Source organism: Zingiber officinale, chromosome 4A (genome assembly GCF_018446385.1).
Source record: "Zingiber officinale cultivar Zhangliang chromosome 4A, Zo_v1.1, whole genome shotgun sequence".
NCBI lineage: Eukaryota > Viridiplantae > Streptophyta > Magnoliopsida > Zingiberales > Zingiberaceae > Zingiber > Zingiber officinale.
The window spans coordinates 126,132,569-126,160,465 of NC_055992.1; the positions used below are offsets into that span (position 1 = coordinate 126,132,569).

Below are 27,897 nucleotides of genomic sequence, written 5' to 3' on the forward strand. Positions count from 1 at the left end.
AGAAGAACAAGATCTGCCATCAATCAATATAAATGTTAACATTTGATCTTGTATTTCATAGTTTAGAAATGCTACAAGAACAATGATAAGGGGACTGATATTGGAGGCATTGGCAGCAGTTCAGCTTCCTTTGCACATCTGCCATACAAAAAGATGTGAGACTAAAATATTATGGATTGAACCTTTCAAATGCGCAATACATCCATCAGTTGGAGTACTGCTGCAGATATTGTGAAATCTTTTGCATGCCACTGAAGGCATTCGAATAGGGTTCCTACATCGATGATTTAGGTAATATCCTAAAGCAATCCATTGAGGAAATTGAGGTTGGTAAAATGTATTCACTGACTTGCTAATAAACATGTTGGAATCATATATGTACATGTACCTACAACACTTCTACTTTACATGCTGCTAAAGCATATAACTAATCATAACAGTGCATCCCAACCATAGCATGATCTATATCTCAAGGCTTCTGTGGCAAAAAGTGAGGAAAAAAAAAGAAAAGAAAAGAAAAGAAAAGAGGGGATTCCAAGTTTCTATGTCAGATGCATGTGCCTTCATTTGCAACTCATCTAAGAGGTGAAATCGGTGTTCAAGCAGGGAGACTGTATTATACGTGCATAAGTTAAATTGTTTCTAAACAAAGATGAGAGAATTACCATTGAACAGCTTATGCAACCTAACTTTGCAGTTTTTCATAAGAATGATGACAGATTAGTGTCTCAGAGTAACTGGCAGTTTTATCATAATCATCCTCCAAATAGTAGAGACCTCAAAAGACCATAACTATAATCGCATGCCAACATTTAATTGGCTGACTTGTTTCATGGTGGTTCTGCTGCACTGTGGATTTTTCTGGCTCAAGGTACGAAAACTTTCAAGTGAAATCTCAATGTTGTTTGGCAGGAGTTTTTGATTTTTCTTTCAATGCCTCCTTTTCCATTTTCTTTTTTTCAGCTTCATCATTTCGTTCATTCTCTTCACGAGATTTCTTGAACGTATTTACAAAGACTACTAAAATTGATGTAACTGCAGAAATGTTTAATTGCAAAAAAGTCATTAGGTATATACCTCAGCATTAATTAAAGAACAAGTAACTGCATCTCAACATCAGGAAAAAGATGTGCATCTAGAGAAGCTATTCAGATCGGTGCTTTAATTCCAGACACCAACCCATCTACATTATTCTACTTGACACTTCAGGAACAACAAAAACAACTACGTATTCTTCATTTGGCAAATGATAGCAGTAACTCAACTGTGAATAATTGGCATTAAAACACGTTTCTAAAGATAAGAAAACCAATAGATGATGGTGTATAAAGATGGAATGGATCAATTAGGATAAATGGTGTAAGTATATTAAGTGGAATCAAAATTGTGACAAAATTTTACAAACAAGACAACTAGTAATTCATTTTGGTCTCTTTTATTTATGAATATTTATTTGATCTTTGATCTCGCTTTACCTCTCTAACTATGACAACTTCAACTCGAATTGATTTATCTATCCTCAATAGTACATCCCAAGTAAACCAAAAAATTAAAGGAAGGATTAGCACACTGACCCACACAACCATTTGTCCCCTAAATAAACAGGAGGTTGGACAAATTTTTCTCAATCAATTCTTCTGGTTATCCTTCCATTTATTGACCTACATCCTCCCAAGTAAGCGAGCTCCAAGATATGCAGCATGTCTTACCACAACCTTATCAAATTTTTTTCACCTAAAGACCACACAAGTTGCAACATTCGTATACTCCAGAACCATCTCTATGTTAACATTCGCATACTGCAGAACCATCTCTATGTTAACTGACCACTATAATAAAAATATCACACAAGTTTTTCCTTGTTACAAACAGATCTAAAATAATAAGATAGTCTATTTATCCAAGTTAATTACTCCATTTTCTTCTTTTTCTATTTCTTGGTATTTCTCTGATGTTAAATTTTATGTACTAGATCTTAACTGGACTTAACTTTACGCCTTTAGTTTCTTTGTAAAGCGCATCACCAGAATTCAAGTTTCACATTCATTAGAACTTAGACAATAAGATACCAAGGATAATTAAAGACTTTCAAAACGTTTGTTAGCTTTCTATAATTATGAAGAACGGAAGGAGAAAGTAGATAGGAGATCTCATATTCTATAAATGATCTTGTAATTTTTCATGGAACTTTTTGTTGACATAGGTCACATATTCGTGGAGTTTTATCCTTCCTTATTGATGATAATCTGGTAACTCCATCTAAACCAAAGTTCCAAAGTTTTCCATAAGATATTTGTATTGTCCAGAGTCAGTTTCTAATTATTCAATTTTGTCATGATTAAATGGAAGAAACTCAACATATAGGTTTCTAGTTGTCCAATTTTGTCATGACTAAGTCGAAGAAACTCAACATGTAGAAAAATTGATATCTGAATCTGGAATAATCTCAAGTTCAGAATCACAATAGATTAAGGAGCTGAGATGGCAGAGAACAGTGATTCAACAATGAGTTAGTAGAACATTTTTTTAAAACCTAAGAACCTTTCCAATATGCCAACATTTTGAATGAAAAATCAGATATCAAAAACCGTACTAATGCATATAAGAAAAAAAAGTGAGTAAATCCACAAAACAAAGATAACCTTGCTCAAAGGGACAACGGGCTGGATCTTCTCCAAAATATTGAGACAAGGAATCTGCATTTCTTCCCTATAACAAAAAACACTCAAGCAATTAAGGAATAATGATTAACACTCAACATGATGCGAGGGATATGAACAGGTACTTACCACCTCGGAATATAATGATGTAAGGAACCTTACGTCGGCTTCAACAACATCAAGGAAATTTTTCAAGGCCTAAAATTGCAAGAATAGAATCATAGAAAATAAAGTTAATTATTTTGAGTGATCACGCAACTCTAGAAAAAGGGAGAAAAAGGATGGTTGTGCATACATTGCCAAAGTTGCTCTAGAACCAAATCACTTTTAAAATGCTACAGTCAGACCTATATGAAGCCTAAGCAGAGTTCTTATGTCATAATGTGGAGATTTGGGATTAATGTGCTACGTTGAGTTAAGCATCAAAGATGTCCTATAAAACCCAGTGAGCATTTCCATGTCCATTTTGGTTTTGGTTTTGTGATTTCTTTTCTATTTTTTGCATCTATGTAATATAACTCCAGCAGGCATATTGCCGCCAGTTTTCTTGCAAAAAAACCAGCTGCTCTCAAAAAATTATAAGAACCCAATGAAAAGAAATACAGGACACAACATTACATTATGCAATGTCCTTGATCATGTTGAACTCTGAAGAGCAAAACAACATATTGTCTCCAAATAATATATAGTAGTTAACCAATTGGAATGAAAATTTGACCTTTTGAATTAACAAATTACATTGATGTCAAAAGTCAGAAAATTTTGAGCCTCCGCAATCTAACACAACAAACTTTAACATGAATTCTTAGTAGGTAGAGACAAGAGTAGCCGTAGGATTTTCAAAGAATAGCATCTGGTCATATTTTCCTCAAGTCTTAAGAGATTGTAACCTATCAGACTGTACCTAGTCTGACTTTATTTCCATGCCATTAACACGACTAAATATATCATCTTTAAATGACGTGTCATTAGCTCAACCACATTAGTTACTATAGCATTCAAAATAACATAAAAGTCAAATCAGTATCATTGCATACAGACCACTCTGAAACCCATTGATATATCACCATCATTTCCAGAGGCATTGAGTTCCTGTTCAACTTTTTCAAGACCTTTACTGACAGCTTGCATCTCTTCAGCTACTATCTTCAACTGGATCTGTGTTTTGCTAAAACCAGATTACTGCGAAGACTCTTAACACTATTGAAACTTATACATATTGATCAAGTGAATAAATATGATTCAGTTGAATTAATAAACTACCTTGGAGGCTGCGTCCAAATGAATCAAGTCTTTATCAAAATCAAGCAACTCTGGCATTTTCTCTGCAAGAAGCTTTTTAGCATACCCACAAAAAGAAGCAATAAAATGTCAATGGCTCCACCATAATATACAGAACTGTTATGATAATCAATGAAAGAAGTCAAATCCCATTTCAAGTTAGCAACTGGAAAGTGGAGGCTGAGATAGTTCAAGTGTCCTACTTATTGTGGTCAGTAGAGCCAGCATAATGTCCTACTTATTGACAACAAAATCTTACTTAATAACTAGATCAATTATTTTTGTTACAACAAAGAGAAAGCTGACCAAATATTCAGGACTCAGGGCTTATTGTGGTATTTATGAAAATAGAGGAAGAAGGACAAAGGGCATGAACAAATTAAAAAACAAACTTTTCTAGCCAGGATTCATAGTAGTGAATTAGACTAATAATTTGGTGTATACTAAATGGGTGCATAGTTGAAAAAATATTTAAACACATGTGAGAACTGAGCAAAAACCAACCAACTATAATATTCCAATGCCAGAACTATGTTGAGGTTCATAAAAGTATGTACACCCCAATAAGGAATTCAAATGTAGATGTGCTACATTAACGGTCCCTCTAGTGTCGGCCTCACGAATATGGAGAGAGGTACATGTAGATATATAGGCGTCAGACGCATGATGGATAAACCCTAGGTCGTCAGTTTCTGAGAATCGACCTCTGGCCATTACACCAGAGATGTCATGCGTCGACTGTCTGTGTTACGCCCTGGGGGCTCCCCAATAAGGAATTCAAGCTTCTTCGTAATGTAATAGGAAACAAGGTCTAGTTTATAATTTTAAATTACAGTAAATTACAGCAGTATGGACTTCTATCGATTATCTATCACACTGGCAATGATGACAAGAACTACAAGGGTTGATAATCCTGTCAATAACCATCCTCTTGGTGGATTTATATTGCACATAAAACCCTCTGGTGTTTGAGGTTCATTAACTAAAAACTTAAATCCCATGAAACGGATGCTAAACATGGCTATCTTGCCAGGGAATTTTAAATTCAACTAAATAAGTGATGATTGTAGTCTAATCTACCTTGCATAAATAGTGCATCAATGTCATTTTGTTGTTTCTTGCTCGAGTATCTGACAATTTCAGAAGACTGTCTAGCCTAAATCCAATAGCAGAGCCTGCCAAAATTATAAACGAGAACAAAGTAACATCTGGTTGAGATGAAAAACCATTCAGAGGATTTTTTTTTTCCTTCAAATTTCACCTCGAGCAGTGCCTTGATTCAAGGCATTACCCAATGTAAGAATAGTCTGCATTATTTGCCGCAATTTCGGAGACTCTTTAACCTAAAATCATTGAGAATATCTCAAACCGATATGGCAGAGCAGCATGCAAAGCAGAATGATGGCTAGCACCAAAAGTACCTCCCTAGTTGCATCATTGATTGTTTTCAAATTTCCCCGCAGCTCATTCACCTGTTAAATTTAAATACAATAAACGTCCCCACTACAGTAAGAATATTAGGCCTTGGATACAAATTAATGTCAACAAAATAGAAGTAAGAAAAGTACCTGAGTGGAAAACGTAATTGTAAAAGAGAAAACCCTTAATTTGGACTCTGCACGGGGAACCTTCATTAGCTCCATAAAAAACTAACAGAATTAAAAATAAATGCCAGTCAGTGAGAATGAAAATTTAGACAATATTTTTCATAGGGAACTCTGCACACCTGTTCGCATGGTCCTAGCATTTCTTTGTTACCTGTATAATTCTGAATGATAATATAGCAATTAGGAAAGGCAAAGGACCATAATCAATGAAACAAATTAAAACATACTAAACTTTGACAAGAGATAGGAAAATCGTTATTGCATAACACATTTTCTTTCAAGTGACTTTTGATGTAACGATGGGCTCACAGCCAAATTACGTCACAGTTGAAATTGCAGAATTAGTAAAAAAGCTCTAGCACTAGAACTAACTAAAATAGGTGATCTACATTACAAAAATGGTCACAATACTGTCAAAATAGCCAAACAAGGTAAGCTTTAGAAAAACAAAAAATATTCTTTTTTGTTTCTAATGATGCTAGTTCAAAGATTATAGTTTAAGAAAAGCTTTTAGATAGAATTAAAGGAATTTAACTGGTCAACAGAATTCATAAAGAAGGGCACAGGTCATAAATGATGTTAAAATCAAGGAGCAGCAGGAGACCATCATTTTCTACTTGATTCCAATAAGATACGTGGATAAGATAAGATGAGAAAAGCAAATCAGACCAAATCATAGTTATGGTAACAATCTTTCATAAGCCAGGTATCTCCAAACATAGAAATTTTGAGCAAAGTTGGCACCTCACCTTTAGCATCTCCATCTCTTCTTTTGTAGGACAAAACTTGATCAGATTTTCCACTTGATCAATGTCCAAAACTGAGGAATCCAAAGCTAAAACGGCAGTCTGGAGATAAAGAACAGAGGAATAAGTATACACAAGGTTTGGTAGAAAGATTTATAGTACAAATAAAATGAACAATGGGAAAAAAAACAAATCCCAGGGGAAAGAAACTAGCTTTATTAAAACCGGAAACTAGTATTATATTTAAGAAAACAAGAGACCAAAACTTACAATTTTCATATCTGACCATATATATATGAAAAGCATTAGCAGAACCACAACATCTGAAAGAAGGGATTAAAAGGGATAGTAGAACAGCATGAAAGAATAACAAGAAAGCAGCAATGAGGAAAGAATATCTATTATAGTGCATCTTAGTATATGGGAAAGGAGACACCAAGACTTAATAGAACATGAGTAACACCAGAATATCTCCTAGAATGGATTATAAGTGATAGCAGAAGCACATGAGATAGGAGAATGAAGCATATTGAGAGAAGCAGCAATGAGCAAATAATATCTAAGCCACTGGATAGAAAAGTACATGAGATAGGAGGCACCAATGTGGGTTAGTTTACTCTGAAATAGGCAAGCATATTAGAACTACCAGGTGCCATGGGGTAGGTCATGAAATAGGAAAAAATGAGATAAAGTATCAAAGCAACTAAAGTCTTAAAATGCAGCAAAATGTGTTTGCTACTTTGCTTTAATGTATGAGTTGTTTTTTCTTACATGGGAAAAAAAATTTCTTGGATTTGCAATTATGTTCACCTCTGTTACAGAGTCAATGACTTGATCTAATTGTCCTAATATAATACAACACACAAGTTACCTGACATTTAGTAACAATCTCAAAGCCGATCTCAGACTTCAACAACTCAACAAAATATCAAATTTCATTCATCTACTCTATTTCTCCAACTGAACCTAATAAACTGACAGTGCAATGTATGCGTATGATGGATATATATGGCTCTTAGATTCTGAAGATTATGCTCTTAGAAGATAAGTGTGAATACTGATAATGAAATATTTATTGAATGAAGTGCTTCAAAAACAAGGACATTTCTTATATGCCAGCAAGCAAGCAAAATGGAAAATATATGAATACTTTCATTAAATATCAAAAGTTAAGGTACATATTAATAATGGACAAATGAACTTACAATCATAACAGAAAGAGGCATCTTGATTTTTGTAAGCATAATCTCACAATTATTTGCCCTGCGCATATCAATCTGATAATAAAAAGAAACAGTTAATCATTTTGTACCTAGGACTAAGTGTTATCTTTTTGCATGGAAAAAAATGAGCAGACCCAGCTATCCCAAACGAGTTCCACAAGGAGTGAAAGCTATCAACTATTACTTGGCCATATTATACAATTAAGTGCCCTAAAAGACTGATGTTTCAGGAAGGGTATATAAATGCATGCATATCTATGGATGCAATTTTGTCTATACTAAACATCACATGAATTCATACTTCTTATGCACTTGATTGTGGTCCAACTAAACAAAAAATCAAACACGACATTTTGACTAGCATAAGAAGTCCACATCAAAGTAAGTTGTAAAAGTTAATGAGCAGTTACAAATATGGTTTAAATCGAAAAACTAAAATATAACTTTGGCTATTGGAAACACATAGGTCAAATATGAAGCCCTTTAAAACACAAACATAGAGACGGACAACTAGAGACAAAACCACGGATCCCCAATTGTTACCATGATGAACAAGATATATAGTCGACAAACATCAAGACAATAAAGTATCAAAGCATGCGAAGGAACACTAAGGTTCAAACAAGATAGGTTTTTTCCTAACAATAAACTAGATACGGCAATTAGCAAGTTGTGCAAACGACTAGGTGTTGCTAAAACATGATTTCAAGATCGAATAATTCACAAACATAAAAGAGTTCAGACGATAATATGTTGAGCACCAGATGAACAATCTCAGACTTATTGGTGCCAGAACCACATGGTGCTCCGATCCTATCCCGCCCACGTTCATTGGTAGCAACTGTTGCTGAGAAGAGGCTTTCTAATTCAGATAGATCTATCTCAGGTGCCCTATGCATAAGGTTAAGAAAGCATTAGATTTCAAACTCAGGAAGAAACAAGTTTCTCACAGATAAAATGTTGGAAAACTTACGTAATAAACCAGAATTTCTTAGATTTTAAGCACTGAAATAATGCTTCTCTTAGGAAATTTGTGCTACATGAGGAGCTTTTGTCAAAACTTGCAGCGGAATTAATGTTGTGTTTACAAAAACAAAAGGAAAACAATTGTATGGATTGCACAGTTCCCGAGCACAGTACTATCTTCTTCTCAAGCACTGTTCATGATGTAATTGAATCCATGGTTTCCTTTGTCCCTTCCAACGTCTCACAATTAACTCAGGGTAAACAAGGGAAAGAATTGACTGTGCTTGGGAACCACACTAATCCTCCAAATTGTTCTCGGGAACCATTCTAATTCTATGGGATTGATTTCTTTCCATCTTTGTGAACACGGCATAAATATTTAAAGTACCACTCCCTCGCTTTAACATCACACGCATGCATAATGAGAAACTTTAGATATTCAAAAGCAACATCAAATCAATAATCTACCAAATACCACTGTAATAACCAATCTGTTTGAGATATCAAACAATGACCATAAGAGTTCTTGTTCTTGATCTACCTGGTTTGACTTCCATGCTTCTGAGAATCAGCCCAAAGACTTCCTTGTGTTGCTCGGGTAACCTTCACCCAGTGTAATGGCTTCAATGATGTTTTCTTTGGTGGAATAGACTGCAAAGATCCACGAACATTTCCAAAACTAGGAGCAGTTAGTCTTCCTTTGCCTAGCAATGAAGAAGGTGGTGCTAGAGTATTGAAATCCTTCAGTCCAGGAGGCTGTGGTGGACCTGGAACTCTACGAACCCCTCCTTGCAAGTGTGATGGAGGAGGAGGCACAATTCCAGGAGGCTTTGGCACTGGAGGTGGTGGTGGAGGCACAAATTTGCTACTGGATTTAAGAGGAGCCGATGGGGGTGGAATATTCCCTTTTCCATTTTGAGGAGGAGGGGGAAGAGGAGGAGGCAATGGAGCTCTGGTAGATGCAACTGGAGGAACAGATGGGAGAGCATGGCCAGGAACATTGTTCAATTTAATAGAAGGAGGTGGAGGTGGAGGTGGAGGTGGTGGTTGAGGAGGATTAGTAGGTGACGCAGATAAGGGTCTTTTACTAGATGACATTGAAGGAGGAGGAGGGGGAGGGGGAATCCGTTGAAGATTTTTATTGAATGTGGATGCAGACAAAGCAGGAGGAGGTGGTGGTGGTGGCGGCGGATTGCGACATTTAGTTTGAATAGAAGCTAATGGTGACGACGATGGTGATGGAGGTGTTGTGTTGAGGCATTTATTTTGGGTAGGAGGAGGAGGAGGTGGTGGTGGTGGTGGTGGTGGTGGCAGCGGTGGTGATGGAGTTTGTTTCACATCTTTATTAGATGTGAATGTAAGGGGAAGGGGAGAACCTGGAGTTGAATTAAGACGTTTACTTTGAGTGGGAGGAGGAGGAGGAGGAGGAAGTGATGGAGGTGGCGGCAAAGGTGAAGACGGAAGCAATTGCTTCGGATTGAGACATTTACTTTGAACAAGAGGGGGAGGAGGTGGTGGTGGTACTGAAAGTATATTAACCATGGAGGAAGAAAGAGGAGGTAACAATGGTAGAAAGGAATCTTTACCAGATGACTTAGTGGATGGATGTGGAAATGCAGGTGCAGGTGGTGCAGCAGCTTGAGGAATAGAAATTGGTCTTTCTGATTCTATAGACTCAAGATTCCTCTCAGAAGATTGAGAAACTGAAGGTGACACCAACAGTGGCACTTGGAGACTTGTGCCAAGATCAGCAATTCTGGAAATGGGCTGCTGGGAATCTGTTACACCAATTATATTAGTTTAATATTCATACTTAACCGTGAAATATAAGTATATCAAGGTAAGCTTACCTTTAAGTTGAGAATCCTTCGAAATGCCGAGTTCGTTTTCCATGTGTATGCTGGTGCTTGAGACATGTTGAACCTTTTCATTGTCCACTGAAGAAACAGAATCTGAAGTTACAGAATCTTTTTCCTCATCAGATTCCGACGTTGACATTAGAGACATCTGTAAACCCACTTTACTTTGAATAGTTTGAATCTCCTTAGTATCTGTTAAAATCAGCTTTTCAAGTTTTTCTTGCAGTGCATTTGTTGATATTTGTTTAAGCAGCCACAATGCATCATCATCACTTCTTTCAAGCCACTCAACGCCATTGAAAAGTTCTTGTACCTTTGCAAAAGCCTCTATAGGCAATCCACCATTTACGTCTCCATTAAAAGCCACAGTTGGAGCTCTAGGAGCGATGTTACCGATATCACCAAACAACACCTAGAGATTGAATTAGATGAGGCAACAGCATCAATAATTATTCAAATAGCTTCAGGTGTAGAATATGCAACGTATACCTCTGCCCGAAAGCCTTTCGGAAACTGGTCATTTGCATCCCAGGGTGTATCCACATCATCATAGCCCAGCATGAGTATGTTCGATCGGATGAAAGCAGTGTTGAACATTATACGAAACATCATGACTTCCCTCTCTGGATCTAAATCAAGATGGACACATTCCAAAACAACATCTCCCTGTACTAGGCATTGGATATCAATTTTTATAACATCACACTCGTCCTGCAAGGACATGCAATCTCAACATGTTTCAGCAGGGCACTTCAGAATATAGTGCTACACAAGCAAGAAACAGAAGTACTATATACCTGTTGGTAGCGACATAAAGGTTTCTTCTTGGACGTCATACAAAGCGTGCCCACAAAAAGGCCATCACTTTTGTGGATATTCTGTCCTGAAATACGGATTAGTGGTCTGCAGCCATTATCTGAGTCAAAGATTGGAACACCTCGAAGAATAAGACAGTCTAAAGAAAGAGCCCGTTGCACAGGGGGCCATTGTGGGGTGATATTCCTTCTAGCAACATACTGCAGGTATCGTAGCTGAGATGGTAATGGGTTCAATGGAGACAAAAGCCGCAGAAGGCCTTTAGGAGCCTCCCTATATGCAACATCTAGAGTTCTCTGATCGCCACTATGCAATTTTCTATAAGTCAAAAAACAAGCTAAAAGAAATGCTAACAAAGGCCAGCTCCCTCTTTCACAGTGTAGCAGTATAACATTCTGATTATCCCTGAGAGACAGCCAATAATCACAGACTCGAAGGAAGTGACAAACAAGCAATAAAGGAAGAAGTGGACAGCCTTCAAAATGGTGTGGATAATCAATTATAGTAACATCGTATTGGCATAAAATTTCTGCAAATTGACTTCTTTTTTCTCCCTCCCTAAAGTTGAATGCGAGGAAGGAAGAATCAGCATACTCTTCATGCAGTTCAGTGACAATTTCATGCAAATAGATACTGTATAATCCATCAGGTAGGACCTCAGTTGAGAAGCATGAATTAAAAACTGCACCATGACAATCAAAATTAGCTTAATTGAAGAACATATATAATACATATACACAACTAAAATAGCTCAATGCTTACTGTAAACTCTGTCCAGAAATTCTAGCAAACCATCAAGTGGTCTTTTGTAAAAGAACCTGGTAAAGAAGGACATCTGAGAAAAGATACTTGTTTGGCTGCGTAGGTAGAGAAGGCAGGTCAAGTTAACTTATGCCGCAAAGAGACGACCTATAATATTAGTTACTACATAGCGCTGAACATCAAATCATATGCAGGTACTACTTCAAATTTCAACTGTATCCCTGTAATAACAAACACAGCACTTATAATGTCAAATGGAGATATCAAGCATATTTTCAGGAAAATTTACCAAAAATTTTTCCTTTAAAGGCTTGATAACTAAATGCTTATGCCAGGCACTTAAGAGTCTCAACTTGAAGTTCTGTCAGCAAGCAATAATTACATGTGCATTAATTGCACAAGGAGGTCTAAGCAAATGATGTCCGAGAGGCCAACTTGGAGAGGCTGTCAGTTTAAGTTTGTTTCTAAAAGTTACTTGGGAACCATAGGAATTAAACAAAGATAATGACTAAACAAACGATGGAAGTAAATCTAGTCGATGCCGGTTTATATTTTGTAAAAGACTATGGCCTTGAAGAGAAAAAGTAATTGTAAGGATGCAACTTCTCAATTGCTACCTTTGAATTTCAGAAGGAAACAATAGGAATTGTTCCCAATTTTTTGTTTACAAAAATAGAGCTAGCTGACAAAAAAATATACTTTCATCAGTTATCCACTTTGAGATGTGATTATGTAATGTAGCCGCTTTGAGAACCTCGGTGAACTCTCCGATTCTCACCGGAGCCGAGACTGCGACGACAGTGTTCCGCAGGAATGGAAGGGCAGTGGCCGCCGCCGCCGGGTGGCCTCGTGCTGGAGAACCTGGGACTGTAATGGTCGCGCGCAAGCTGGAGAAGCGGAGGAGGGGGAGGTGAATCTCGATCGCTTTCCTGTCCGGTAACAGAGAGGAGGACTGGAGGACGAGGCAAAAGAGATTACCGCTGTCTACCGGCGGCGAGAGGAGGGGGCGGTTCGCTGTCGGGAGGAGACGAGTTTGCGGATCGACCAGGAGTAGACGAAGAAGGAGGGCGGCGGCACCACCGGAGTATTCCAATCAGATCGGGGGTGGAAAGTGAAACCGAAGCGGATCTGGATCCAGCAGCGAAGGGGAACGATGGAGCGGGAACGAGTCTACTGGGGACGCCCAAAAGCCGCAGAGCATTTGAAAATTTTTTTCAGTTTTACAAATATAACCCAAAGTTTTGCTTTCTAACACCCTTTTCAATTTTATTAAAGCAAATTTGTAATGCAAAAATCAAAGAAGCATCCTTTATTAAAAGGATTCTCCGTCCCATTTGTCTCTCCTGATAAAATAATATAATTTATGATGTCGTTTTTTATTTGGTCGAGTACCTCCTCCACCCTTAGATGATCTTGTCACGTCCTGAGTCATAATGTTATAGTAGGATATTTAAATTATCTTTCAAGTATTCATGATTCAAATCTTAAATACGATATATTTATAGAAATTTTTTCTCTAAATGAGGAGCGTAATCAAAGAATGTTGGGCTACTGGACTGATCGCCACGTGCGCTTCCTGATTTATCCTGATGGTCGGTGGGAAACTTTCGTGGGATCAGATCGGTCACCCCAGACTCGACGTTACCTAATCTGATTAATCATTTTTTTAGATGATCTTCCCATGGTCCGAAATCCGAAAATCTATGACGTGTACCGTAACATTATTGTGGCAACGATGTTGTAGTATTATTGTAGCGACAATATTGTAGTAACAAGATATATTGCTTGGTAAATTTCGATCGTTGGGATACTGTAACAGTATACTGTAGCAATATACTATAGTACCGGTATTGTATCGGTAGTAATGTAGTAGCGAGACGTATTATTTGACGAATTAAGTGTGATTCCTGGAATACTGTAGTACCCGAGGAATACATTGTTCACAACACTATAGCAATATGTTAATGTAGTAATACTATAGTACTCGATAAATATATCACTTGGAAAAATAATATAATTGCTCAGAATATTATAGCAATGATGTACCATAGTACTCGAGAAATACATTACTTGGAAGAATAATATGATGGCTCGAAATACTGTAGCACCCGAGAAATATATTACAAGAATAATTTGATGGCTTGGAATACTATCGTAATGTAACTGTAGCGTCTAAGAAATATTATTTGAAAGAACAATATGATAGTCTGAAACATTGTAGTAGTTACTATAAGTTACTATAGCATATAAGAATGTGTTGTTTGGGAGAACGTATTACTCAGCGGAAGATATATATTGCTCATCTTGATAGATCTTTGTCATATTGTTCAACAGAGCTTGCCCTAAATATTTGGATGGAAATAATCCCGAAGCTTGAAAAAAGGTAACCCCATTACTCGAGGATAAATACAGTGATTATCAGATGCCTCTTATTCAAATCAGATTAAGGAACATAGTTGAATGAAATCTGATAAAGAAATGTTAAAAATACATAACTCAAGAATAAATTTAATTATCATCAATAACTATCCTTAACTATCTGATATTATTATTTTCTATCACATGCATTATATAATTATTATAACATAGACTTATCTTATTCCATAACATTCACGTGTATCCAATTCATATAATTAACCATAAGCTCAAAATTTTGTATCATTTTATAAGATTGGTTGGATGGAAACCTTTTATAAAAAAAAAAGTTCGTGATTCATATAAAACAAAAATGCTCTTTTAATTTTCACCTTTTATTATTTTATCAGATTGTGTTTTTCATTCGAAATAAATATTTTTTCCTACCTAAAATATGATTTTAAAATTATTTAAGGAAATAAATAAATATTAAAATTTTGAAATAATTGTACAGAAGAAGTTAAAAGTGTGTTAATTTCGACGTTTGGTGGCCTACTCACGTGAGTATTTGAATTTCGAATATTCTTCAACTATAGCAGCAGCATTTTATCAAATTAAATTAGAAATCTAAAAAAAATGTACATTATTATGAAGATATTGTTTTTATTACAACTTTTATGGAAGTAAATATGTTAAGATTTGAAAGGTTCAAACGTATTTTTGCTAATGCTTTAAAAAGTATTTTTATGAAAAATATGGTGCGTAATGATATTAAAATTACAAAGGCAACAATTAAAATAATCGAACACTTTATTTTTGGAAAAAAAAAACTTATCCTATTATTCTAATATTCATATTTCGGTGTTCAAGGTTCAAATCAAAAGGCATCTCACATTTAATAATCATCTAATGATAGCCACATTTATAAAAATTTGAATATCTCCCTCTATATTTTATTTTATTTGAGAATATTTTCCTACTGCAAAATGGACTTACTATATAAAGCGTACAAGTTATTCATATCAACTTTCTGATTTAAAATATATAATTTAAAATAAAAAATTTATTTTATTAAATTTAGATATTTATTTTTTTAGTGTATATAAATTTTTCTATTTTTTTATCTTCTGATTAGAGAATGAAATTTTAAAAATATTATTTATAATCAGAAAATGAAATTCATTTCTTAAATTTTAAAAAATATTATTTATAAATTTAAAATTTAAGAAAGGTATAACATAACTTATATAAAAATTTTATAGCTATCCTACATCATGTGTCTGACGTCTATACCTATATATACCTCCCTTTATATCTGTGGGATCGACATTAAGAAATCGTTAATATAGTAAATCTATATATTTTTTTAATAACTATTTTATCTAAATTTAAGAATAAAATTTTTAAATAGAATAATTAATGTGAATATTATAATAATCTATTTTATATCTGCTGAAATATTTAATAATCACTTATACTTCGACACCCATCATGATGTCCTTCCCTATCTGGATGGGAGGTTGAGGAGGTTCATCATTGAAGATCTCTGGCAACAGCAACTTACTTAAAAAAACACACAACTATCCATAATTACTACAATGCGAAACAGATTAGGAGTAGAGTAGTTGTTACAATCTAATAAACTTTATTAAAGTTATTTTAATTCGACCAAAATCACTTTAATTATTTTATAATAACTATTAAATAATAGCTACGTATTAGTTATTATAATAGAATTATAACAACTATTAACTATTACAAGAATACTAACCAAATTTAACAAAGTTAAAATGATTTTAAATTTTTTAATATTTTTTTATTAAATTGCTAAAAATAATAATATAATAATATTTATGTATAACAATTTTGATTCGAATAAAACTTTATATTTTATCATATTACGTTAACTTACCGTAACTACTACTATAAGATAAATATGCCCATTTGATATTTTTTATTTTTTATTCCAATACGAGACTCTTTTGATATAAAAGGTCTATTCTTGATGGACCTCTAACCACACTATAAACTAGGGACTATAGTACATGGAATCATGATTAATTCTATATAGAATCATGATTCCACGTAGATTCAATAGTAGAATCGTACGCTCCTATAAAAATTTTTAAAATCCTATTATATATAATTAATAATTAAAAAAGATATTAAAAAAATTCTTTTACATATAAATAGATAATATTATATATATATATATATATATATATAAAAGAATGATCTTTAACGTATCCACACAGTGCAATACTGTGCGCGGGATATCACTCGTTTTTAAATTTTTTTTTTTAACATTTTAAATTAAAAAATTTTACATTTTCTTATATAAATTTATAATGCATTAATATTTTCCCTCAACGTATTATAATATTCAATAAATACTTAAATTTATTTTATTTTATTTTATTTTAAACCAAATACTATAACCTAATTAGGAAGCCTGAATCCTAAAGGTAAAAATCTAAAAAAAAAAAATAACTTAAAAATTATAGCTCAATTGGGAAGCGCCCTAGAAATAAAATCTAAAAAGAATATTTTAATTATTCTTTAATTCAAAAATAAAAAAAATAAAAAAATAAAATGAGTGATATCCTGCGTGCGTACAGTATACACACACTTTTGATATCCTACGCGCCTGCACAGTGCGCGACTGCGCGTGCGCGAGTGAGTATTGTAATATGTTGAGAGGATATATTAATGCATTAGAAATTTATATAAGAAAATATTAATTTTTTTAATTGATTTTTTTAATTTAAAATATTAAAAAATAAAAAAAAAAAGTTAAAAAAAACAAGTGATCTCCTATGCACGCGCACAATCGCATATTGTGCGAGCGTGTATGTATATATATATAATCATTTATACTCAACACGTATAAATTTAAATTAACTTATAATTTAACTGTCATTCTCACATAATAATAATATTTATATTTTTATATTATAAAATAGAAAAAATATAAAATTTCTATTAATAAAATAATAAACATTCAATGTCAAAAATATTTTGTTAGTTTATAAGATAATTTAATTTAAATGTCAAAAAGTACCTAACATATATAATAAAAACTATTGAATCATTTAATTCAAATATGAAGACAAAAAATAATCTTTAGACTAATTGATGTCACACAATACTAGATAATAGAGATAAAAAAATTCATCATTTTAAGTAAAAGAAATAATAAAATATTATTGATAAAAAACTAACTCAAAATATTTAAACATATGTTTAAATAATTTAAAATCTTAATAAAATGAAAAAAAATAATAAAAATAAAATAAAATCTAAAAGAGATTTAAATAATATTTTTTAATTTGATATAGGATTGTTAAAAATAAATTTTAAAATTTATTAAAAAATTTTAAACGAGTTCTGATTTAATATATTATAAATTTCGTTATTCAATCCGAGTCAAAATTTATGACCGCTCAATATTTCCATCGATCATCCTCTGATCTTATCACGATCCTACTAAAAATAAATTAATTCTACACGATCCTAAATCAATAATGAATTTTAGGATCATACGATCCCCGATCAGGATCCTGATTTTACAAATTATGCTAGGGACTATAAATTGCAGACGTTAATCAATTTCACACAAAATATAATTATATTAAAATAGTTTTTTATCAATTTAAATAAAATCTCTTTAACTCCGATATTAAGCAGCAAATATATATATATACAGAAAAAATAAAGTCAAAACTATTCAGCTTAAACAATTCCTTTCTTCCTCAAGATTGCCTATCAGAAGATACGAAATCGTTCGGTTTACCAGTATCCACCAAATTCAGTATTACAAGTTTCAGAAGAAGAAAATGGAGCTCGGTTAAGAGTTGGAGCGAAAGCAAAATCCTGTCATTATCCAAAGTTTCAGAAAAAATATAAAGAAAATGAGAAGGAAAAAAAACAAGGACTAGAAAGTAGTAGAAGAAGAAGGCGACAGAGCTTGGAGGAGAAATGAACATGGTAATTCACTGGATTCTAAGGATCTATATTTGACATGGAAATTAATGGAGAAGAAGGAACTAATTTAAAATAGTAAAGTCGACGCTAGGGAAGCTACAAGTAGTAGAAGATAATGGAGACAGAGAAGAAGCTAAAAACTGCTGCCTGATTCTAAAAGAAGGAAGAATAAAAATCTAGTCCGTTGCGGAGGAAACTGCTGCTTAAATGGAAGCTTAGAAGGAGGCGACAGGGGGAGCAGCGGAGGTGAGCGGGGTGGCCTCCTTCTCGCGGCGCATCTCAAGGACCTTGCGGTGGCTGTTGGAGTGCATGTGGCTGACGAAGGTGGGGCTGCAGGCGGGGCGGTACTCCGGGAGGAGGCGGCCGGACTTGAAGCGGACGCCGCAAGCGTTGCAGAGGGTCTTGACGCCGAGGGGGCCGGCGCGCCACTGGGGGGTTTTCTGGACGCCGCAGTGGCTGCAACGCCGCTCGCCGTTGGGGCCGGAGGCGGAGGAGGGGAATTTGGGCTTCCGGCCGCGCTTCTTTGGCTTCTGCTTCTTCGCGGGCAGCGGAAGGGTGTGGAGATGGTCGTAGAGGAGGGGGCTTTGCTCCACGGAGCCGCAGGCGGCGGACGTGTCGTAGATGAGGAAGGAGGAAGAGGACGAGGTGGAGGCGCAGGAGGAGGCGGAGGAGCAGGAGGAGTCTGCGAAGTGGAGAGGACCGGAGACTGACCAGGAAGCGGTGACGCCGCGCGAGCGCTTGCTCCGCTTGGCTTTCATGGGGACCATGGCCTCCGTGGAGAGGGTGCAGACAGTGAGACCCAAAAAGGGGCTTTCTTCCACCACGGCGCCAGCTTGGCGATCCTCCTCTTGTGCATCTCCTGGCGGCGGAGAAAAGGCCGAGACCCCGTCACAGGGCGGCGGCGGAAACTCCGAGATGGAGTCATCCATGATCAACGACATCCACTCCAGTTCCTCCACAGCATCCCGAGCCTAAACAAAGCACACAACAACTCTTTAACCATAAAAATCGCATCTTTGCCTCCTATTCTCCATCATTCCGACGCCGACAACGATAAGACTTACAGGAAGACATATATCCGAAAACGGCTGCGTCAGCGCCGCCGCCGCCGCTTGGAGTTCGCGGGTGAGACCGGAAGACAAGGAGGAAGGAGAAGAATCAGAGCTGGAGTAGTTCTCCGTTCCCTTCTGTCTCGTTTCCGGCTCCGGTCCCGATTCCCTTCCGACTTCCTCCGCCTCGCCCTCCGCGAACTCGCCGAGGTCGAGGAGGTCGTCGACGGAGAACCCCTCGCCCAAAAGGTTCCCCCTTTCGACGACCCACCCGGCCTCCTCGCCCGAAAGCTGCTGCAGCTGTCCCAGCGGCGGCGAAGCCTCCGACATCAAACTCGCCCTGAGAGCCTCCATGGAGCTTTCCTTCTCGACCTGCAACTCGGCCAGCTGTGAAGAAGAACCATAAACCCCCCAAAACACCTCTCCTTCCTTTCCCAACGACAACAAAAGAAAAAAAATTAACTGGTTTCGCCGTACCTGAGCGCGGTGGGAGTATGGCGAGGCCGGAAGAGGAGGAGGAGGAAGAAGAGTTGCAGAGGATAGAAGAAGAAAGCTAGGTAAAGGAGACGAGCGTTCGGAGCATTGAATGGTTTCGTATCAAATGCACTGCCTCCTCCCCCATTCATTGTACCTTTTCCTTTTCTTGCACCCTTTTGAAATTCACTATTTCTTTCCTTTTTTTTTTTTTTTTTTTATCAAAAGCATTTTCAATTTATTTTTTTTTCAAAAATATAACTCGGTAAATACCTCTACGCTTTAAGATTAGTGCATGAGCTCGCTTTAGAATTTGTGCAGGATTAGAGAATAGAATTTATATAATTATGCGTGGAGAGAATTTGTTACAAGAAGGATTTTTATCCACTCGAATAAATGCAATAAGCCACGAAAAATGAGTATTGCATAGTTATTAGAAGAATATTTATCAGATAAATCAAAGCATTTAATTTGTGTACATTTTAAAATTGAAATTTTAATATTTGATGCTATCATTCTCTCTTTATCTTTAAAGAGGGGGAAATGAGAATAATTAAAATGACAAAATTATCCTTGTCTTCTTCCATGGCTTGACGCTCAAAATATAAATTTAAATAATTAAAAAATAATAATATTTTAATATAATAATATTTCAATGTAAAACTCCATAATTTGTACTCCCCTTTACCATTTTCTTTCCAACGTGTAATCAGGCCCTCTATTTCCTGTCCCTACTCACTCACGAGCAATAATTACACCGAGCCACAAATTAATTTCACAAATTATTAAAAAGAAAGAAAAATAAAAAAGGGAGGACAGCTTTTTGTCCCCAGACGGTCACCCAGACATTAGTTAAATTACGAGCGTCAAAATGTTAAAATATTCCCTATATACCATAATTACAGAGGGGCAAAGTGAATTTTCTCCTTCAGGCGGGCCCCACTTTTTTCATCGAAGTCACGCGCTTCGCGGTGGCGCCCGTCCGCCGCGCGGCGAGACGCGTCCAAATTCCCGGCGCGGGTTCCACGTGATCCTAGCGAATTGACCGAAACGCCCTTCCCGCGCCTGGCTCCGAGGATTCTTTGGTTCCGTCCGCGGACCATACGCGACGTGGGCCAGAGCAAACCTCGGTACGGCCGCCCTTTCGGCCAGGTCACGAGCGTCATTTCATATTTCCCCGTGGGCAAATCCGGAAAAGAGACGTCCAACCGACGGCGTCGAAGCGGACCTGAACACAGTCCACGCGGCGGCCGTCCATTGGTTGCGAGGCGATCTTGCAGAGAGAGGGCCGCATCGGACGAGCGATCGTTCGAAATTCGAACCGGGGGGTGGGGAGCGGAGTGGCCGCATGGGGCCCAGGGTCCAAATCATGGGCTAGTTTTCAATCTTATCCTAAATTTTTTCTGATTTCCAATTAATAATTCGCACGTCGATATCGTGAGCGACGATTCGATGCCCGGGCAGCGATTAGGTTTTTCAATGAATTATTCAGAATTTTAAAATTTGAATTTAAGATAAGACCCATTATAAGTGATTTTCCCTCCCATAAAAACGGACATAAGAATATTAATAAATATCAAGAAATTTAAAATTTAATTTACAAGTGATTTTTTCTTAAACGGATTTAAGAATATTCATCATTTGAATAGTGATCTATTAGTATTTTTTAAATTATCCTAACAGTGAACGAAATATTTATATGAGATCGACCATTGGAAGACGTGAATACTTGGATTAAAAAAAAACTTGGGCGACCATTTGATAATTGATAGCTTAGTTAATAAAGACTTTGACATTCCAAAAAAAAAAACATATTAAAGAATGAAGTGTGAAAATAAACATTGTGTAAGTCTCGATGAGGCGAGATTGAGGGGTGAACTTGATCGTGTCTGAAAAATGAGAGGATAGAAAGTTAAAAATATAATAGTTTCATTGATCGATTGTAGATCTCGTTCTATTTTGTAAAATAAATAACGTCAGTATCAAGTTAAAAAAGGGGTCTTCGATGTTGGTCCTCCAACGCTGAAGTCAGTCACTGGGATAATAGAAGAAAGTGGAGCAACGGTAGAACTAGCGCAAATAATGAATCTCGTGTACCTCCGCCGATGATGAATCCTCTTTATATAGAGTCCTGGTGGATGACGTACATGTTTCTCGAGACGTGGGCACGTTCTCCAATATATCTTATAAAAGGACATGTCAAAAAAGTACTTCTGATTTCATACCTTAACAGAGCATGCATATCCCTAACAAGACAATAGAAGCTTTCCCCGTACGATCCGTCTGTCGGTCATGCCTCGTGTTAACGCCGCTATTTCCCAAAAAGATATCCAGAGATATTACAGTGGTCTCATTGCTTGTCCGAGTGACTACCCCGCTCGGCCAGGACTCCTCCGCTTCATCCATGGTCAGGTCTCGCTGCTTGGCCGAGCGGGGTAGCCGCTCGGGCGGGACTCCTCTAGTATGTCAGGCTCATTTGCTCTTCCCTACGGTGACTGTGTAGTAACATACCCTCCCTGTTTGGACAATCTATCAGGTCTCCTTTAGCGTCCTGCTGCTCGATACTGAACGTCGACTGTCTTACGTATTATCCCGAACTGGACAAGTGGTCCACTCGGCCATGTCTTCCACTGGTCGAGCTCTGACTGTCCCGACCGACCGTTGTAATTGTCTTCCGCTCGACCCTTTGACACCCGGGCGTTGACCACCTTGACTTTAACCTCTACCTTGGTAGTTGACCATGTGTTAGGGGGGCCTCTCTATATCATCACATCACATGAAAAAAAGTTAGCATTTATCTCGCTTTTGAAACTTAGCAAGGAACGCATATTAGTTTAACAATAAAACATAAACATTAATTAAAAAGTAAAGACACAACAAAATTTACTTGGTTTGCAACTAGCGAGGTTGCTAATTCAAGACAATGAAAGCTCAATTAGAAAATCTCCTTCGGTGACAACGGAGTAGTCTCTTATAGATGTTAACGCTTCAACAAAAATAAAGAACGAATTCAAAAATGAAAGTACAGTGTGTTGTCTGAATGAAAAAGACTAGAGCTCTATTTATACCTCATGAGTCAAAATATAGTTGTTAATGACGTGGCGGGTTCCGGACGCCTAGACCAGGTCTAGGCGCCTCCAATGTGGTGCCTTATCCGCTTAGCAATGACTCCACAAATGGCTTCATGATAAGTCTCTTATCCATGGTTGGGCGCTTGGACCGGTCCGGATGCTTAGAATGTTGCTGACGTGAACTCAAATTCTATCCCCGTTGCAATATCTCCGAACAAACACATCTGTTGACCCAAGTTGGTACGGGAGCTTAGACTTGGTCCAAGCGCTTGGATAAGTCAACTTTGTGTTGACTTACCCGGTTGTTCCGATCGCTTGGGTGATTCTCCGGCCATCTAGAGTTGAGCTTACTCAAACCCAACTCCGCCCTTCTCCTCGAGCAGATTTTCTTCCCGATTTATCCTCCCTCGGAAGCGCCGCACGCGTCCTTCTCGTCCACCGATATACTCTTCCGTAGCTCTTCATCCCTTGGATGCATCAAACTCATCGACTCGCTTCCTATATCATCCTTCTTACTCGCTACGTCTTCTGCTCGATTTCCTGTGTTCCTAAGTCCTTATACATTTAGACACAAAATATCAAATGCATAGAGTATAATTTAATTATATTAATCATATCAAAATTAACTAAGGATATTTACATATTGAATACTAAAGTAATAATTTTAATTATGTAATTTCCTTAATAACATATCATGTGGTCAGTATATAAATACCATTACAAAGTAAAAATTAGGAAAACACATGAAATAAGAAAACATATTGATCCGGCGGTACGGACGTGGGACCCCCTTTGAGGGAAGTCAACGCCACGTGGAGGCCAAAGGTCAAACGGCCGACCGAAAAAGAGGGGCCGACCGGTCGAACGGGGTCCAAGCGGAATCAAAGACAACCCGACGAGGACTCGGGTTTCCGACGCTCATAGGGAACAGGGTAGCCAGGCCGAGTGGGCAGCCTGCTCGGACCAAGGCCTAGAGCGGCAATGCTGTGAACAGTTAGCCGAGCACATGACCGGGAATCTAATCTTCCCGGTCAAACCATCACTTACGTCCGGTCGGACGCGACGTGCCCGCCGAGCGGCCGGACGCTCGGCGCGGGAACAGAAGAGACAAAAGGACAAGGGAAACATCGGGAAACATCTTCTGACAACAGGCATGTCCAGCGACCAAGTCATACGCTGAACCTTACGATTGAAGGTTCTGCCGTCCCATCAGAGAGGTGCTCGGACTGTAGTAGTATGGTGTCAGGCAAGCTCCTCTGACAAGCCCATACTGAGGTATGGTAAGAGGACACGTATTCGCCTCGGTATGTGTGCATAAGCCTCTTCACAGCTCTATATAAGGGTCCTCACACTTCGCCGGAGGTACGCATTCTCTGAGATTCGAAGCCACTTCAAAGTTTCCTCTTGCCTGACTTGAGCGTCGGAGGGTCGTCGCCGGGAACCCCTTCCCGGCCCGACTTCCTTGCAGGTTCGCCGGAGACCTCTACGATCGGTTGGAAATCCACGTCATCAATTCGGAGAGCGCCACGTGCCCAGCGTCCATTTTTGAGGGAAGTCAACGTCACGTGGAGGCCAAAGGTCAAACGGTCGACCGGAAAAGGGGGACCAACCGGTCGAACGGGGTCCAAGCGGAATCAAAGACAACCCGACGGGGACTCGGGTTTCCGACGCTCATACGGAACAGGGTAGCTAGGCCGAGTAGGCAGCCTGCTCGGACCAAGGCCTAGAGCGGCAATGCTGTGAACAGTTAGCCGAGCACATGACCGGGAATCTAATCTTCCCGGTCAAACCATCACTTACGTCCGGTCGGATGCGACGTGCCCGCCGAGCGGCCGGACACTCGGCGCGGGAACAGAAGAGACAAAAGGACAAGGGAAACATCGGGAAACATCTTCTTACAACAGGCATGTCCAGCAACCGAGTCATACGCTGAACCTTACGATTGAAGGTTCTGCTGTCCCATCAGAGAGGTGCTCGGACTGTAGCAGTATGGTGTCAGGCAAGCTCCTCTGACAAGCCCATACTAAGTTATGGTAAGAGGACACGTATTCGCCTCGGTATGTGTGCATAAGCCTCTTCACAGCTCTATATAAGGGTCCTCACACTTCGCCGGAGGTACGCATTCTCTGAGATTCGAAGCCACTTCATAGTTTCCTCTTGCCTGACTTGAGCGTCGGAGGGTCGTCGCCGGGAACCCCTTCCCGGCCCGACTTCTTTGCAGGTTCGCCGGAGACCCCTACAGTCGGTTGGAAATCCACGTCATCAGTTCGGAGAGCGTCACGTGCCCAACGTCCATTGATTCAGCATTCGGACAGGATCAAATTGGCGTCGTCTGTGGGAACACACCTGCATCCGAGCGGAAGCAATGGACAATGCTGGACGACCGCATACGGTGATGCTCTCCACGGAGGAACTCGACGCTCTGATCGAGGCAAGAACAGCTAAGCTTGTGGAACAACAGAAACAGAAGGCGCAAGCCGAGCAGATTGAACAACAAGCGACGTCTGCGTCAGGAGGCCGAGCGGAAGCACCACCGGCCACAATTCCATTTCATCGGGCCCTATTTCGTACGCCTCCTGAAGCCGCAACAGTTAATCGTGACCGACGATCTTCATCTGACAAAGCACCCATGCGAGACAACAGAAAAGGCAAGGCTCCCCAAATGGACGCCTCCCCCGAGCGGATCAACCGGCAATTTTCAGAGGCCATCCTGCGGGAACCTCTGCCAAAACATTATGTTCCACCGGCGATCGGGGAATACACGGAACCACTGATTCGGACGACCATCTTGGTAAGTTCGACAACACAGCTACACTACATGAATACACAGATGGAGTAAAGTGCAAAATACTCCATACATCAATACATCAATACACAGCTACACTCATGGACGTCTAGTGAAAAGTTCATTTGCGAAACAGGATATATTCAGCTGAGCGGACTAGCTATGCAAAATACTTCGTAAAAAATCCCTTTCGAACACAAGAGAAGTGGGATGAGAGGCGAATAACGGGGAGAAGTACGGGAACATAAACAGTGGTTGGTGAGCCGAGCGGACGACACGCGTATTGATTAGCAAAAGAAAAGGTAGGCAAAAGGATAGCATATCATTAGAGAAATTAAGGCCGAGCGACCGAATTACAAAACAAGGATAGTTTTGGCCGAGCGACCTAATTACATGAAGACTTCTACTCAAGAAAATCATAAATGTCCTTTGGGATGGAGGAGAGAAGCGCCACATAATCTTCGGCCAGGATAGTTGTGGAGTCGGGAAGCTGAGCCTTGGACTTTAGGTAGTCCGTTGTAGCGGTGATGGCAAGCTCAAAAGCATTATACATCCGCTCGCACACTTTTTCAGAAAATTCGGTCAAGCGGATGTAATTCAGCCTCAGGGTGGCGACTCGGCGAGGTTCCGCCTCTTGGTATTCCTTGAAGGCAACTTGAGAAGCTTCGAGAGACTCTTGCAATGCCTTCAATTCATCTTTGTATTTAATCGCCTCGGCCGAGCGGCTTGCCTTCTCACCATCTAGCTGCTCCATCAGCTCCTTGACTCTTTGCTCCAGGCCCCAAGCCTCGACATTCTTCTTCTCCAGATCGGCGATAGCCGTGTTCTTTCGCTCGGTTGCCAGGCATATTTTGCGGTCCCGTGATTTGACTTGTCGCTCGAGCTCGGCTAGGGTATGGGCCTGATCGGCCGTCTTTTTTTGCTCAGCCACCAACAGGTCTTGAGTCTTTTTGAGCTCTTTCTATAGCTCGGCGTATGAGGGGCCTTGAGAACCGAGCGGGCCACCCGAAGCCTTCAACCTCTTTAGCTCCTCGTCCACCATGGCGAGACGATTGGAGACAGCAATCTCCTCCACCCATCGCTGACATAAGCAAGATTGTTAGTGGCCGATCAGAAAGAATACGCAAAAGAATTCAAAGAAAACGTACTTACCCCAGTGGCCTGTTGCATGTGGCTGTTGGCCAGATTGCTGAGCGGAATCATCGCGATGCGTGCCCGAGCGTCGACCCACATCTCGGCCAAGGGCCCCTTCATTGTGATCATGTGCTCGGGAGCGGTTGGCCGAGCAGACTCGGGCATCAATTCTTCGGTGGGGAGGTGCAAGGTGACCCTGATTGTACGGTGCCGACCGGGGGTCGTTTGAGCAGAAGCCGAGGAAGGATCGGAGGCCGGCGCAGACATCTGGGACAAAATTGCTGAATGTTGAACTTGGCGTGCAGCGGGCGGGAGGACGCTGACGGGAATGGCCTCGAAGGGGTCCGCGGACGCATCCAGCTGAGATGGGGTCCGATCGGACGAAATTCCCTCAACCGCCGGGGCTTTGCTGCGAGAATCGCCCGCTTGGACGGCTGCACCGCGGAAGTGGCCGATCGCAGGGGTGTCTCCGCTCAGAGCCTCTTTTGTCGTAGAGGGCGCTCTGCCTCCTGAACGGAGCCTTCATCCCGAGCGGAAGGCCCTCGGCTGGAAGTTACATCAACCGCCGGCTCCGGGAGAGAAGCCTGAGCGGCCGACTCCCCCGCATTGGTGTCGCTCTCTCCTTCGTGTGAGCCGACCGGCTCAATGCCGAGCGCCTCCATCTCCTTGGCAACTGCGGCCTCGAGCGCCGCCGCCTTCCTCTTCAAAATACCGGCCATCACGGATTCCATAACGATGTCCGCTGCAAAGGAAAAAGGAGAAAATCAGTTAGCAATCAAAGCGAATACGCAAGTAAAATTCTTACCGAAGCCGCTCGGAAGGGGGGTCCTGATCGGACTCAGGCTGAATATGTACATTACCCCTTCAGGCAAGAACTTATTGATGTCAAACTTCAGACTGGCTAACATGTTGGCAGCGTGCAGATAATCCGGTCGGGTCTTGAATCTTTTGAGCTCTGGGGAGATTGGCGGTTCGACCTGCCACTGGGTTCGGAAAGCGGCCCGCTCGGGGAGACGCAGGTAGAAGTAGAACTCTTTCCAATGTTTATTGGAAGAGGGTAGTTTATTGAAGAAAACTAAATCGGGTCGAGCCTGGGACGTGTATGTGCCCAGCTCGGACTGTTTA

The 27,897-nt window shown here is 39.3% G+C and overlaps 2 protein-coding genes across 3 annotated transcripts; both read right to left on the bottom strand.

Annotated features, from left to right (window-relative positions):
* Nucleotides 1-574: 574 nt before the first annotated feature.
* On the bottom strand, nucleotides 575-13,132 carry LOC121971017 (formin-like protein 3). The gene is made up of 20 exons (XM_042522081.1): nucleotides 12,899-13,132; nucleotides 12,620-12,807; nucleotides 11,921-12,141; nucleotides 11,140-11,840; nucleotides 10,832-11,053; nucleotides 10,334-10,754; nucleotides 9,025-10,261; nucleotides 8,279-8,408; nucleotides 7,500-7,571; nucleotides 6,298-6,396; nucleotides 5,668-5,709; nucleotides 5,510-5,590; nucleotides 5,363-5,413; nucleotides 5,203-5,284; nucleotides 5,022-5,116; nucleotides 3,924-3,995; nucleotides 3,702-3,818; nucleotides 2,790-2,858; nucleotides 2,643-2,709; nucleotides 575-1,035 (listed from the first exon to the last, which is right to left on the bottom strand). Exons 3-20 carry the CDS (start codon nucleotides 11,991-11,993, stop codon nucleotides 896-898), a joined length of 3,771 nt encoding a protein of 1,256 aa, XP_042378015.1. The 5' UTR covers nucleotides 11,994-12,141; nucleotides 12,620-12,807; nucleotides 12,899-13,132; the 3' UTR covers nucleotides 575-895.
* Nucleotides 13,133-18,254: 5,122 nt separating this feature from the next.
* LOC121971018 (GATA transcription factor 5-like) lies at nucleotides 18,255-19,959 on the bottom strand. 2 transcript variants are annotated; one of them, XM_042522083.1, is made up of 3 exons: nucleotides 19,786-19,959; nucleotides 19,324-19,695; nucleotides 18,255-19,230 (listed from the first exon to the last, which is right to left on the bottom strand). In XM_042522083.1, the coding sequence occupies exons 2-3, from the start codon at nucleotides 19,660-19,662 to the stop codon at nucleotides 18,475-18,477; spliced, it is 1,095 nt and encodes a 364-aa protein (XP_042378017.1). In that variant the 5' UTR covers nucleotides 19,663-19,695; nucleotides 19,786-19,959; the 3' UTR covers nucleotides 18,255-18,474. The 2 variants fall into 2 exon arrangements, with proteins under 2 accessions (XP_042378017.1, XP_042378016.1); XM_042522082.1 differs by having other exon boundaries at nucleotides 19,324-19,680; nucleotides 19,786-19,958.
* Between the last annotated feature and the right edge of the window lie 7,938 nt (nucleotides 19,960-27,897).